This window comes from Protopterus annectens, chromosome 4.part1, assembly GCF_019279795.1.
Source record: "Protopterus annectens isolate FY-2018-M chromosome 4.part1, PAN1.0, whole genome shotgun sequence".
NCBI lineage: Eukaryota > Metazoa > Chordata > Ceratodontiformes > Protopteridae > Protopterus > Protopterus annectens.
Window position 1 is genome coordinate 850,462,361 of NC_056734.1, and position 14,699 is coordinate 850,477,059.

General features: G+C 43.4%; 1 protein-coding gene across 1 annotated transcript in view; it reads left to right on the forward strand.

The window, feature by feature from the left end:
• CTC1 (CST telomere replication complex component 1) overlaps positions 1 to 14,699 on the forward strand; it is a 1,463,250-nt gene that overhangs the window by 1,195,862 nt on the left and 252,689 nt on the right. Inside the window, exon 21 of the mRNA XM_044070869.1 lies at positions 5,391 to 5,556. Within this exon, the coding sequence (XP_043926804.1) occupies positions 5,391 to 5,556 (166 nt within the window). The remainder of the gene's footprint in view (positions 1 to 5,390; positions 5,557 to 14,699) is intronic.

The following is a 14,699-nucleotide window of genomic DNA, read 5'->3' on the forward strand; positions in this document are numbered from 1 at the left end:
GACCCAAGATTTTGGGAGCAGATGATAAGACGTGAAGTGGTGATAAAATTGGATAAAGCCGGATAAAGTCTTGGGTTATTGAACACTGATCGACTTGTATATACAAGATTAATGGTAGAGTTCAAAGAAGACATGCAGAGGCTGGATAGTTATTTTGTTCATAGGTTGGTACTAGGCTATCGGCCCTAAGGCCTATGCAAGCCTAGCCATAACAATTCCCTGGAAATTTCTTCCCACAATATTTACTTCTCTGGGCCCCTGTCTAGCAGTGCGACTGACATGATCCCCGGGGTGAATTTCCTATCTCCCATCCAATCATCAAGGTTCCTTTTGAAGAGGGCCAATGAGGCGCTCTGCTTGATCTGTATGGGCAGTCTATTCCAGAGTATGGGGAGTCTCTGGGTCAGGAACCTATCCCTCCAGCATGTTTTGTTCATTGTGATGATAAGGTTTAGATCCCTGGAGCATGTGGCTCTGAGGGATTGGGATTTCTTTAAGTGGAGCATGTCCAGCAGCTCAGAGTTTGACATGGCCTTGTATGTTAAGCAGAGATCGCCTGTGAGTAGACGATATGCCACAGAGTATAGCTGGAGTTTTTTTAGACGGTCAGCATATGGCATCTGCTTTAGGCCTGTGATTCTTTTAGTGAGGTATTTCTGTGGCCTTTCCAGCTGTTGCAGATATCTTGTGAGGTACATACCAAATGGGGCATTATACTCTGTAATGGGTCTAATGAGGGATGAGTACAGTGGGACAATGACCTCTTTTTTTCTGGATGAAAAGCCCTTAGTGATGAGGTGTGCCACATAGAAGGATTTCCTGACTGTTGTGGCGATGTGGTTATCGAAAGTGAGACCTCTGTCCACTTGTGTCCCTAAGTTTCTCATCACACTTTCAATGTTTAGTGTCCTGCCTCCTATGTGGTAGTTCATGGGTACATGTTTTTTTTCCAAAGGGGATAACTATACATTTCTTGGCATTAAGTTTGAGCCCATGGCTCTGGCACCAGGCATCTGTTTCTGTAAGGTCCTTTTGTAGAATATCCACATCATTTGAGGATTCTATAATGGCTCCCAGTTTGCAGTCATCTGCAAACTTTGTTAGCCAGAGTCCCTTAGTGTTGGCTTATACTTCAGAGAAGTAGATGCCAAACAAGAGTGGTCCCAGGACTGAACCCTGAGGTACTCCATTTGTCACTTGTCTGGAGCTGGATTCGGAGTCTGCTACATTTACAGTCTGGGTTCTGTCAGTAAGCCAGTTGGCAACCCATCGAGTGACGTAGGGATTTATGCCCAGCTTAGTAAGTTTATCTATGATTCCAGAGTGGGGGATGGTGTCGAAGGCCTTGGCGAGGCCCAGATAGGCTGTGTGGACCGCCTTACCCTCGTCCACAGCTCTGGAGACTGATTCGAAGAAGTCAATCAGATTCAGGAGACACGATTGGCCCTTCACAAACCCAAACTGGGTGGGGTCCAGTGTTTGAAGGTTGCCAATGTCTTTGTTTATAAGTTCCATGATAATGCATTCCATGCCCTTGCAGATCAGGCTTGTCAGACTGATGGGACGGTAGTTCCCGGGATCCAAGGCAGGTCTTCCCTTGTGGAGCGGGATAACTGTAGCTGTGCGCCACTCAGTGGGCACAAAGCCTGAGGTGAGGCTATGATTAAACAGGACACTTAGGTGGGGTGCCAGTTCATTTTGTAAGTTCATGTAGTACACAGCTTGGGATGTCATCTGGTCCCATGGATGCTGTATTCTTAGCTTTGGAGAGTGCTGTTTCTACCTGTATGGCTGTGATTATCGGAATTTGGCAATCTTTTGGTATTGAGATGGGCCCTTTAGGGGGTGAGAGGGGGGGTGAAGTTGGCACTAAATTGATCTGCCAGGATATTGGCAATATCCTTGGGATCAGTATATTTAATGCCATTCTGTTGTAGCTCAGAGCAGATCTAAGCATTGCCATTTAGATTCCTGACATAACTATAGAATGCCTTCTGGTTGTCTTTGGAATCTTTGGCAATTTTATTTTCGTAACTAGCTTTTGAGGATTTTATGAAGGATCTCAGTTTCTTACTGAGGCTGGTGAAGAGTTTTTTGCATCCAGGGATTTTTCTCTTTTCTGCAACAGTTTCTTCCTTCTGTTGTATAGTTTGTTTATAACAGGGGACCACCAGATTGGCTTCCTTTTTTTGGAGAATATCATCTTGGTTCTGTTTGGGATGGCACGATTCATGCATGAGTGGATGTGCTCATACAGTGCCTTACTGTAGGATTCTGCAGTCGAACCTCCAGATCCCGTCTGCGTGGGTGTTGTGAAGTTTGTCACTTCTGACTTCAGTAGCATGAAGTTGGCTTTGGAGAAGTTTTTTAAGGAGGTTTCCTTACTGGGGGGTGGGGGTGGGATGTGGATGTCAAGGGTGATTTGGTTATAGTCAGACCTGACCAATGAGGGGGTGACCAGTGGTGCGGAGCATCTATCTCCCATGTTGGTAATGACCAGGTCTAGGATATTGGAGCCCCTGGTGGGACAATGGGTTAGTTGATCCAGGGCGTTGGAATTTATAAATTCCAAGAACCGTTGGGAAAAGGAGTTGGTACCTGAGTAGTTTTCCCAATTAATGGCAGGGTAGTTGAAATCACCCAGTATTAGGGTGTTTGGTTGTATCTTAATATTTTCCAGTATGTTTAGGAAGGTGTAGTGAGAATCTTGGGGTATGGTGGGGGAATCTGTAGCAAGCTACAGTTTGGATTGCAGTCTTACCTAGTGTTAGTTGCTCCACCTTTAGTGTTTCGGTCTTAGTTTTGTGGCCGAAAAATGTGGTAGGAGTTGTAGCCTGGTATTGCAGGGGTGCTCTCTGGAGCCTTGAACCAGGTCTCAGCCACTGCACAGATATCGATGTTCTCCATTTTAGGATTGCCTCGAGAGTGTGCATTCTGAGGTTTAGACTTCTAGCGTTGAGTAACATTACCTTCAGATTTTGCATGCTTGTATCTGTTACGGTGGTGGTTTTATCCTTTGAACCTTGCCTAAAAAAGGCACTATAAGGATGGCAAGAGCTTTAGCCAGTAACCTGAATCCCAGGGGTGACAGTTGCAGACCATCTCTGGCAAAGCATCGTGGTTTGTCGATCATGTCTTCCCAGGCAGACAAATACTGGATCCCCTTTGTATGACACCAGAAGCTTAGCCAATTGTTGAAGTCAATCATTTTGTCCTTATACTGTGGTATCATTCTGGGTGAAGGCAGGATGCTACTCAGGGCTACGGTCATACCTGCCTGGGTCACATGATCCAAGAGCCCTTCCATGTCTCTTTTTATGTAGTCCAGGGAGGTACGTCTCAAGTCATTCACTCCAGCATGGACAATGACAGAGTCGTATTTGTACTTGTTGTGGAGTGACTTGAGTGCATGCGTTATGTTGCGGATCCTGGCACCCGACAGGCAGCTGACTGTAATTTTCTCCTTGTTCAGCCTGGTGAGTGGGACATCAGTGTGCCTGACTATAGAGTCACCTATGACTAAAGTGTTGGGTACATTGTCTTGCCTTAGGGGCTGTTGTTGGGTGGCACACTGGTGTTGTGAGCTATGTGTCACTTTGGTTGTGACTGGTGTTTGCTTGCGTTTCGGCTTCGGAGGTCCTTGTTGCTTGGGCAGGTTAATGTTAAGGGCCTCCGCATATGTGGGATTATTGTTACTATGTGTGGGTGTTGATGGTGTGGGTTTTGAAGGACTATGAGTTGCTAGAGGTGTAATGCAGGTGTTAGCCTTCTCCTCTTGACTGTCTAGCACAATCTTGACCAGAGAGAGCTTTACTTCCAGTTTGGCTATGTAAGTGCATCTCTCGCAAGTTGTAGTGTTGGGTGGTAGGAGGAGAGGATTGTCTGTGTACATGAGGCAGTTGCCGCATTGCCCCTGTTAAACCACAAACAGCAGGCTTTATAAGTGAGACCAGAATAGAAATAGCAGACCAGAAAAGAATAATAAGTAGAGCATGTAAGGCAGTAAAAGACAGTGTAGTACAGAGGTAAAAATTGAATGGAGTGAATGATTGATTAAAGATATTGCAGGTGATCATACGAACATGGGAAGAATACTAGGCAAGCAACCATGGGGATCATAAGATGCCTAGCCATATACACCTTTAAGAAGATAAACTTAAAAATTCTTGCCACCCTGCTTATCTCCCAAATTGAGCAGGGCCTTGCATGATGTCCATGGTGGGAAATATGGCTTGATCCTAGATATGCAAACAAATCAAGAACATTTAGAATTTTTGCATTGTTATGAGTATATGTAATAATAGTCTGCTCACATATTTATATACCCCTTAAAGACTTGAAAAAATGTTTCTGCAAACAGGAGGCATATGTTGTAGATGTGATGGCTCAGAAAGAAGTTCTTGGGAGCATATGTTTTGGGAATGTGTGGAGTTGCTTCAGTACAGAAATGTCATGAATAATATGCTAAGTCCCATTATTGGAAGAGAATTTAATTTCAGTATAGCAGTAGTTTGCGTTGTGGCCTCACAGTAAGACTCTGTCCAGTTCGATTCTCAGCTAGAGCGTCTTCTGCATGGAGACATGCGTGAATGGGCATACCTTCATTGAAGGTTGTGCGTCAGGGCTGGCAACTCGGCACGTAAAAATCAACTGCCAATCATTAGCGGACCGGAGTTCCGCTGTGGCGACCCCTAACCGGGAAAAGCCAAAAGACACATTCATAGCAGTAGTTTTGCTGAGCTGGTGCAATAAAGAGGTAAAAGAGCTCCTGTCTTTAGTGTGATATTACTGGCCCAGTTAAGAATTGTAATATAGTGAAAATAAAACAATATGGACACTAGTGAATTTGTGATTTCACATTATGGTGTAAATAGTTTGTGTGTTTTAATGGTTTTTATGTAAGGAACAATGTTAAATCAGTCCTGAGATGGACTGATTGTGATATTTGAATTTGCATACTTAGCAATGGCAAATTATTAAAAGTTAACCACTGAAAAATATTTGTGACAGCAACCACTACTTAAGTAATAAGCGCTTCATGCATGGGGATCGCACAATATGTATGTATGAATGAAATTCTGGTATTAATAAAGTATTTACATTGGTTTAGAGAGAACAGATGTCCAATTTCGTTGTTATCCTTACTTCATTGTGTTGCACATCTGGCATGTAAAAAGTTATATTAATGTTTGTCAACTTGCTTGACAAGACTATTATTGCATATAATCATGTTGGGTGATAGTTTATTCCAAGGGTCACTCCTTACCCCACTAAGAACTTGAGTCCTGTTGATGCTTTTTCAATACATCTGTATTCATTTGATATGTAAATTTCATGCCTTACTGTTCAGTTCTGTTTTGTTTAATATAGCTTTTCATCATCCATTCTAGGTATTTCTTCTTTGCAGCAGTGTAGTCTTCGATTGACAGTTGCAGACCTCTCAGACCACACGAAAACTGTAAACGTATATATGGATTTGGGCTGCCTGATCTACCCTTTAGGGTTGCTTCCTGGGGCAAAGACAGTATTCCATTGTCTAGAGAGGAAATATTCTAGGTATGCTAAAGTTAATTTTCAATTTTTTCCAGCTTACTGTAGTTAATATGCCATAAACATGTTTTTTTTTTGTAATTAAAACAGAAATATTAATTTTAGTGTGGATAAGAACATCATGACCAATGTAGTGTATGAATATCCCTGCCATTTGGATGAACTGAAGGTCTTGCATTACTAACCGCTTTTATAGCCCCTCCCCGCCTTATAATTTCTTCTAGATTTTGTCCCATTTGTTAAATTACATTAGGTTTGAAGGATTTTAGGTGAGGCATTGAGGAGGTGGTTGTGTATTCTGCAGGTCTAGTTTAAGTATATCGTAATGTGCGCTGTAATGCTGGAATTTATTTTTAATTTTTTTTCACCACAGTGTTGCCTTACTTGTGTACAGTTATGCAAGTGTAGACTTAGTGTAATTAAGTAAGGAGTATGCGGGGCTGCAGGGGGGCTTGCACCCCTGCTGAAGCATCTGCTTTATATTGTGTTAAAGTCAAGTTTTATAGTTGGGTGCTATTTTTGTTGCAATATTTGTGAACATCATATTTATGTCTGCAGTGTTTTCACTTAAATCTTCCATATTCAGCTTATAGGCTGCTGTTCTCAAACATTTTATGGTATCATCTTGGTCTTTCTTAATGTTTTTCTGTTGTATTCCCCTTCTTCCTTTTCAAGATTGTATGTCAACTCATAGTTTGTCTTTTTGTATGAGTTTTAGTGCATTTTTGTTACCTTCTTCAGGACTTTATCTTTCTAGTCTTTGTCATTAGAATGCTGAAGTCTCCAGTACTAAATACACTTCTCTGAATAAGATGAGTGACATCAAGAGATGATGACTGTGTATCCCAGCATTCCTTGCTTTTTTTGTTTTTGGCAATACTTACTCAACTTTATTTGATCCCATGTAGGTCTCTGTCATTATTTGTTGTTGCTAGTACTACACAGAGGTGTACCCCTTTCTTGGGTGTTTGCTTCCAAGGCACATTCATAGTGTTTACAAGGCAGAGTAATTTCATGGACCAAAATTAGCTTACCATAATAGGGCAGCTTCTGCCTCCCAGAAACCAAAACAGGTCAGACCAAGGAAGAATTTATTGGTGCCCATCCAGCTATCAATATTTTCATTAAAGGAAGTAGGAGTACCTATCTGTCTTATCCCTAGAGGAAGATTAATCCAAAGATGGGGAAACACTCAGTAATAAATCTGTCACTCAGGTATGTCTTCATTATTTACTTATTGAGATTTAAGTCCTATTGAGATTTAAGTCCTTAGTTTTAGTGTCTGTGTGGGCATTTATTTTATGGAGTTGTACAATATCAAGGAGGGTTGTGTCTTTAACAGCACAGAATGGTAGACATAAATTGGAAGTCTGTAACAGACAAAGTATAAGGAAATAGAGATTAAGCCTGTCGTGATAACTGAGCATCTTTAATTTGATGATATTTTTAGTTAGGAACCTCTTGAGTCTTTCTGGCCATGTGATGTTTTTGGGAAGATAAATACTAAGAGACATTATGTGTTGTAATAGGTCAGATAAAAGCAGAGTCTTTAGAGTACTGGTAACTTCTGTTGAGCTGGAGTGAGATGCTTTTAGCTGTTAATTACTCCAAGGATTCTCAACTGTCTAGCTCATATGTTAAGGTTTATGCTTGCCTGCTATGAAGAATATTTTGTAATCTGTTTCCTCTTCTGAGGAGAACTCTGCTTTGTGTAATTTGATTGCTTCTGTGTATCATGTGGCTGTCCATTGTTTGACATGTGCATATACTTCTTCTGATGCCACTTCCAGAGCTACTGCCACTAGAACTGTTGTGGGGAGGTTTGTTTGACTGTGTTATCAAATTTTCCAGAAGAAGTAAAAATTGATTTTAATTCCCTCTTGAATAGAGACTTAGTTTTTGGACCTTCTGCTATAGAGGTCCTTAAAAAACTCTGATAAAAGTGATAAGATGATGCAAGGGATCTGTCAGATTTTTCAGCAGTTCTTCTCAAAGTACAACCTTCTTTAAAAGAAAAATAAATAAACCCAGCAAGTTGCTGGTAATCAAACATTTAAAAGACAGATGTAGGTAGGTTCTATAAAAAAAAAAAAAAAAAAAAAAAAAAGAAAAGCAGTAATCCCTGCCCCCCAAGCATAGAACAGTCTAATAAGTGTGAATGACTATATAAAAACACCCCCTTTACACATACACAAGCAGTCCCTTAATCCTTCCAGAAAGTCTGAACCTCCATTTCTGTCTTTGGCAAAAGATAGTGTCAGGCAGACGGGCTTCGAAAGTAATCCATCAAGGTTACAGATGGCAGTGAGAGTCTCCCTTCCTCCTCAAGAGATTCCCCTACACCCTCCAGACCAAACTCTTTTTTTCTCTCCTGTCATTCAACATTTTCTTTCCCAGGGAGACAGAGACAAGCTATCCCTCCTTCTCAGTTAGAAAAAATGTTTTATTCAGGGAAGTTTCTGGTGTCAAAAAAAGAAGATTCTTGGAAAAATTATGGATCTTTTCTTTCTAAACCTGTTTGTGATGGTGCCCAAGTTCAAAATGTTGTCACTTAGGTACATAGGTAGGTACTAGTCTAGCTGCCCGAGGACATTTATAAGCCTAGCCAGAGTGTGTCATCTTTCGCTGCCTCATTGATTAATTAACTGATCCTCTGTCAAGCAGAGCCAATGAAGTGATCCCAGGGGTGTATTTTCTGTTACCCATCCACTCGTCAAGGTTTCTTTTGAAGAGTGTTAGTGAGGGGCTCTGCCTAATGTAGTTTGAAATTTTGTTCCAAAGCATGGGGAGTCTCTGTGACAGGACTCTATCCCTCCAGCATGTTCTATTTATTGTTGTGGTGAGGTTTAGCTCACTAGAGCGTGTGGCTCGCAGTGACTTGGATTTCTTTAGGTGGAGCATGTCCATCAATTCTGAGTTGGACATGGCTTTGTAAGTCAGACAGAGATCATCTCTGAGTAAGCGATATGCCACTGAGTACAGCTAGAGTTTTTTCAGTCGGGCTTCATAGGACATATGTTTGAGGCCAGTAATCCTCTTGGTGAGGTACTTTTGTGGTCTTTCCAGCTATTAGAAGTGTCTTGTAAGGTACTCTATGATGGGTCTGATGAGTGACGAGTAGAGGGGCACTATAACCTCTTTATTTCTAGATGCGAACCCTTTAGTAATTAGATGGGCCACATAGAAGGATTTCCTAACTACTTTGGCAATATGATTGTCAAAGGAGAGATTACTATCTACCTGGGTCCCCAGATCTCTTATTACCTCTTCTGTATTAAGGGGGCTGCCACCTTTATGGTAATCCATGGGTGTTTTGTTTTTCCCAAATGGGATGACTATGCATTTTTTGGCATTTAGCTTGAGGCCATGACTTTGACACCAGGTGTCTGAATCAGTAAGGCCCTTTTGGAGGATGTTCGTGTCAGCCGGAGGGTCAATTATGGCTCCCAGTTTGCAGTCATCGGCGAATTTGGTTAGCCATAGTCCTCCTGTGTTTACCTGTACTTCTGAGAAGTATATGCCGAACAGTAGGGGTCCCAGGACCGAGCCTTGTGGGACACCACTTGTGACTGGTTTAGAGTTGGACCAGGAGCCCGCTATTCTTACCATGTGAGTTCTTTCTGTAAACCAGTTGGTAACCCATCTCATGACGTAGGGGTTTATGTTCAGGCTGGTGAGTTTTTCTGTAATACCCGAGTGAGGAATGGTGTCGAAAGCCTTGGCGAGGTCAAGGTAGGCTGTGTGAACCACCTTTCCCTTGTCTATGACCTTGGTGACTGTCTCGAAGAAGTCAACCAGGTTTAGTAGGCATGATCTGCCCTTAAAGCCGAACTGGGTCGGGTCAAGTGTTTGGAGGTTACCAATGTCTTTGTTAATGAGTTCCATGATGATGCGTTCCATAGCCCTGCAGATATGGAGCGATAGTTACCAGGGTCAGTTGTGGCCCCTCCTTTGTGGAGAGGAATAACCGTTGCTGTGTGCCATTCTATGGCACTTTACAACTTATTACCACTTACTCCTCCCCATTTGAGTTTTGTAATAACCTTAGATTTAATAGATGCATATCATCAGATTCCTGTAGATTTAGATTTCAGATGTTTATTAAGGTTTTCTTCTGTGTTTGAATAACGTTATCAGAGGTCTCTTCATTACCCTTTGTTCTATCCACTGCAAGGTTACAAGTTTATATTCACAAATTGTCTAACTGATGTAAAAGCCTACTGCAGACTACAAGGTATTCATATATTTTCCTTATTTAGATTACTTGCTTATCTTTGCAGAGTTGTTTTCAAAGTGTCACTAATCTCTGGCCTGGGTAAGGATCATCCCCTACACATACTGGGGTTCCAGGAGAACTTGCCAAGTTATGTTTTTTAACACCTTTATTAAATCATCATTTAAGACACAGGCAAGCATGCACTAACAGAAGAGAAAGCAAACCATTGTTTCCATTTACATACATTATGTGTAGCATATCTTTTCTTTCCTTGTAACTTATCACTTCAGCATTACAACAATTGCTGAATTCCTGCCTTCCCTTAAACCTAACTTCTCCTTCTGAAATATTATCTGCATGTATTGTTCCCACAATTAACATTAATTTCTATGTAATTTGCACCTTCCCTTTTATAAAGATCCCTAGTTGATTTAGACTTTGATTTCCATTTTCTAGTGATTGCGTTTTTTGGCAGCTAAAATAATTAAAGTTAGTAAGGCTTTACTAATGTCTAGGCAATTCAAATCATCTGTCCCAGCTCAAAAGAATCATTTCCTTAGTTAAATCCATTTGCTCGTCCAATATTTTGACAGTGTCATGTGCATTGAATTTTTAAAATCTGCCAATTGATTATACTCCCAAAAGGTATGTTCCCAATTACCCCCTTCTTCCCCTTCACAGCTCCAACATTTGCTATTTGCCTGAGAGAAAAATTCTTTGAAGTCTTCTTGAGGTATACAATACCTAAAAACACTTTCCAAATAAAGATCCTAAGCATTCTGGACTTGGTTACATACTTTGGAGCCGTACATATGTCCTGCCATTGTTTTCTTATAAGTTGCTTTTCCAGTTTCTCTCTTTAATCTTTCCTAATCTCCTCTGATTGATTCTTACAGTTGTTATGCAGTATTTTGTATGTCCTACTACTTATCTATTGTTTGACAGCAGCTTCTGGTCCAGATTCAACTATAAACTTTACCAGAGAATGGTCTTTCATTTAAGATTCCACTATCCCTTTCTCTTTGCCTGTACATTACCTTCCCTTCAAAGGATAGATATCAGTCTCTAGCCTGCAGTCTATATACTTCTTTGGCCCCATCCCACTGTATTACTCTTCCCTCTCTAATTATTTGCTCCCAATACCGCAGTTCCTTTGCCAGTTTTCTCCAGTAAATTCCAGCCCCTTCTTGCCTGTGTTCTGTACCCCCACCTTGCAAACATCCCTATTGGCAAAATCTTCTTTCTCCATTATAGTGTTGGCTTAGTTCTTAGAATACTTACTGCCAATTTACGAATGTAATGTTCTGTATGGTTGTTATTCTCCTTAAGGATCTATATCCAAAAGCCCACTCTGTCTTTATTTCTTGAACTCCCCAGCTTCATCATCATCCTTTTCCATTTTGAATTCTAACCTTCTGCTTGTGTTATAACTGAACCTACCTGTGTAGCAGTAAAATGTCCCTTCAAATCATTCTCTTTGGATGCATTTAATAGCATGAAGCATTATTTAGACACACCTCTAACAACACTGTTCAGTATCATCCTCCGTACAGGTTTTGTACCAAGCAATATGGAGAACATCTACTATTTCCCTGCATAAGGGAGGACTTTCTACAGACCCAGGCAAGTACAGGTCCATCTGACCAGTCTCATTTATAAAGCCATGGAAAGACTTGTCATGGAGCTTATCAGTCAGGACATAGGAAAACTCCAAACAGTGGATATGCCTAAGTTTTGATGTGTGAAGGGCAGGTTATTCTTACTCAACCTGGTATTTTGTTTGGAAGGTCACCAAAGCAATGAATGAAGGTAAAATGGAACACACACCATATCTCTCCCTGACCAGAAGCTTTGATGCAGTTCCTCACTCAGGCGTAGTAGAAAAGCTAAATAAACTGGGAATAAACCACTACGTCACCCATTGGATTGCCATCTGGCTCACAGATAGGATGTAGGAAGTCAAAACAGGGAAAGTTACCTCCAAAAAGAGACCAGTTACCAGTGGAGTCCCCTAGGGTTCTGTGCTGGGACTGCTCCTGTTTGGCATATACTTTTCTGAAGTAAAAAGCGTTTTGCATATGACTTCAAGTTAGGAGCAATCATTGAATTCCCCAAATGACTTGACCATCCTGCAGGAAGGTGTGTCCCAAATAAATAGCCAGTGTCAAAGTCATAGAATTAAACGAAATGCCAGAAAATACATTATTGTATCCTTTGAAAAGTCATCTATCCCAGGGAACTACCAGTTTAACAATACGCCCTAAGAGTTGACCCAGCTGTTCAAGATTTGGGAACTTATGTGGTTGTAATAAAGTCCTTCTTTATTACACAGCTTATAAGTAAAGGGATTGTGTCTAGATCTAGTGATGTCATTGTCCCCCTTTACCCAACTCTCATTAGGTCAGTCATTGCATATAATTCCCCCTTTGGCCTGTATCTGTCCAGGCACATGCGACAACTGGAACACCCATAGAGGTACCTTACTAAAAGGATACAAGGCCTAAACAGCATGTCCTACGTGGACCGACCCAGTGCCTATCTCTATATTCTGTATACTACAGACTGCTAAGAGGTGACGTGTCTGGCATACAAGGCATCCTCCGACCCAGTGCTGATGGATTTATTGCACATCAGCAATCAAATGACATCAGAAATACTCAGTCCAGGGATTTAAACCTCTTTTGCAACATCAACATATTCAAGCACATGTCGGATCTGTGGATGGGAAACATCAAACATCCCCCAGAACTGTCCCCTCTACTATTAATGGAGAGAGACTGTCCCTAAATGCATTATCCCATGCATGGGTCCCCTCAAATTATATGTTTTATGATTACAGTTATTCTCATTAAGGGTAATATATAAATCTGAAGTAGTTACTTCATTTGATCTGCAACCTGTGGGTGTCGGATCCGACCTCGGATCTGATCCGGCAGCTTTCCAAGCTCCAAGATCCGAGCTCCTAGCTCCTCCCCCCTACCCATAATCCCCTACTACCAACCACATTACCTCAGATCATTTTTTGCCGCGGCTGAAGAAGCTTCCCTGTGAAGAGCTCCTGGCTGGGTGAGATCATTGCTGGTTTTAAAACCAACTTTTTTCAAGCAAGTTGTCGTTGTGTGTGTGTTAGCCCCTTTTTCTACTTCTTGTGCTAGTTTTTGGTCCCTTTTTGTTAATTTAATCACTAGCTTACCTTCTCTCCCCTCCCCCTCCTAGTGTTTGGGTGTGTGTGTGTGTGAATAATGTCTGAAGGGCCTAAGGCCGTTTTTTCTAAATGTACTGAGTGTGGCCACAAGCTTTCTCCAGCTGATGGCCATACTCAGTGCGTTTTGTGCCTGGGGGCAACCCATTTGTCAGAGGCCTGCCAGATCTGCGCGGCCTTTAACCCCCGGGCACTTCGGGATAGGAAGAACAAGCTGATCCTGGCGGGAAAGCTCCCTCAGGAGTTAGCTTCTTCTTCCTCTCCCGTTCGGGCTCCAGCTGCTTCGGCACCTTCTATCCCCTTAGCTCTACCCGGGACTCAACCTCCCTCTTCGGGTTTGAGCTCTGGGGAAACTAGTGCCTCTTCCCTTAGAGAGAAGAGGCACAAGGATAAGGAAGGACATAAGTCCCACAAAAGGCGGGCCGAACCTCATCCTTCGGCTCCGCCAGTGAAACTGCTTAAGTCTCCCTCGAGGGTCTCCGGATCCCCCTCCTCTCGGCGCCGTTCGCCCTGTTTCTCGCCGGAGCTGGAGGAGGAGGATAGGTCTCCCTCGAGATCTTCGAGGCGGCCCTCCCGGCCCGCCTCTACTACTTCGTCCAGGTCGACCCGAAGCATCTCCGAAGCGGACATGGATCGGATGATGCATCGGTTCTTGCAGACCCAAATGCAGATGGGGATGCTCTTGCCTCCCCCCCCTCTGGGGGGGAGTGCGGCCCCCATATTTGCCCCGATCACTCCTTCTCCGACTCGTTTTCGGGTCTCGGAGTCATCGGATCCAGGCCCTTTCGGACCCGGGGAATTGTCGGCGCCGATAGCTGTGGTCTCTTCGACGACAACTATACCTTCGAGCTTGTTGGACCCGAGCTCTCGGGGCCGAGGGCTGAGCGTCGGATCCGAGGGAGTTGCTGTGTCTTCGGCGCTGTTGGCGTCGGAGCACACCTCTGCCTCGGCGCCGACTGCATTGGCTCCGACCCCGATCCCTTCCTCGGATCCGAGGAGATTGCTCTCAGAGGCTGGCGAGAGTGGCTCTCCTTCGGCTTTTGAGGTAGTGGAGAGGGTACTATCGATGTCCTCCAGATTCCCGACCCGGGCTTCGGATCCACCCGTACCCCCACTGTATGAGGGTCTGTCTTCCATCATCCGTCCATCGGGACAGCCTGCCCAAGCCCTCCAGCTAGTTCCCGCGGAGGAACAACAACCCGTGGACGAGCCCTCTTCGGACAGCCCCACCGAGGAGGTCCCTCGGAAACATCGGTGCAAAAGGAGGCACCTGGACTCCCCCGAGTCCGTTACCACAGACACAGACTTAGATGATACGGAGGGTTCCCCAAGGTCACCCCCTGAAGATGTCTCCTTTGGAGACATCATGGAAATGTTGCGTATCAGAGGGGGGTGGTCAGCCCAAAAGCCCTCCCTTGATGAGTCCGTGTTCCTGGAGGCCTTTGAGGCAGGCCCATCTACCTCCTGGGTGTCCCCTCCGGCTGACCCCCTGGTGGACTTAATTACCACCAGGGCGTGGAAGGAGCCCGACACCATGGAGCCAATCCCTAGGCGCCCCGATAAAGTCCTCAGCCCACCCACAGATAGACTGTCTTGGGCCAAAGGAACCCCCGTTGATGCTTTGTTGGTGGAGGCGGCCACCAAGAAAGAACTCGCGCAAAAGAGTTCTTCAGTTCACCCGGCGGATAAGGAATCTCGAGCGCTTGACCGGATTGGGAAGCGGATGTTTGC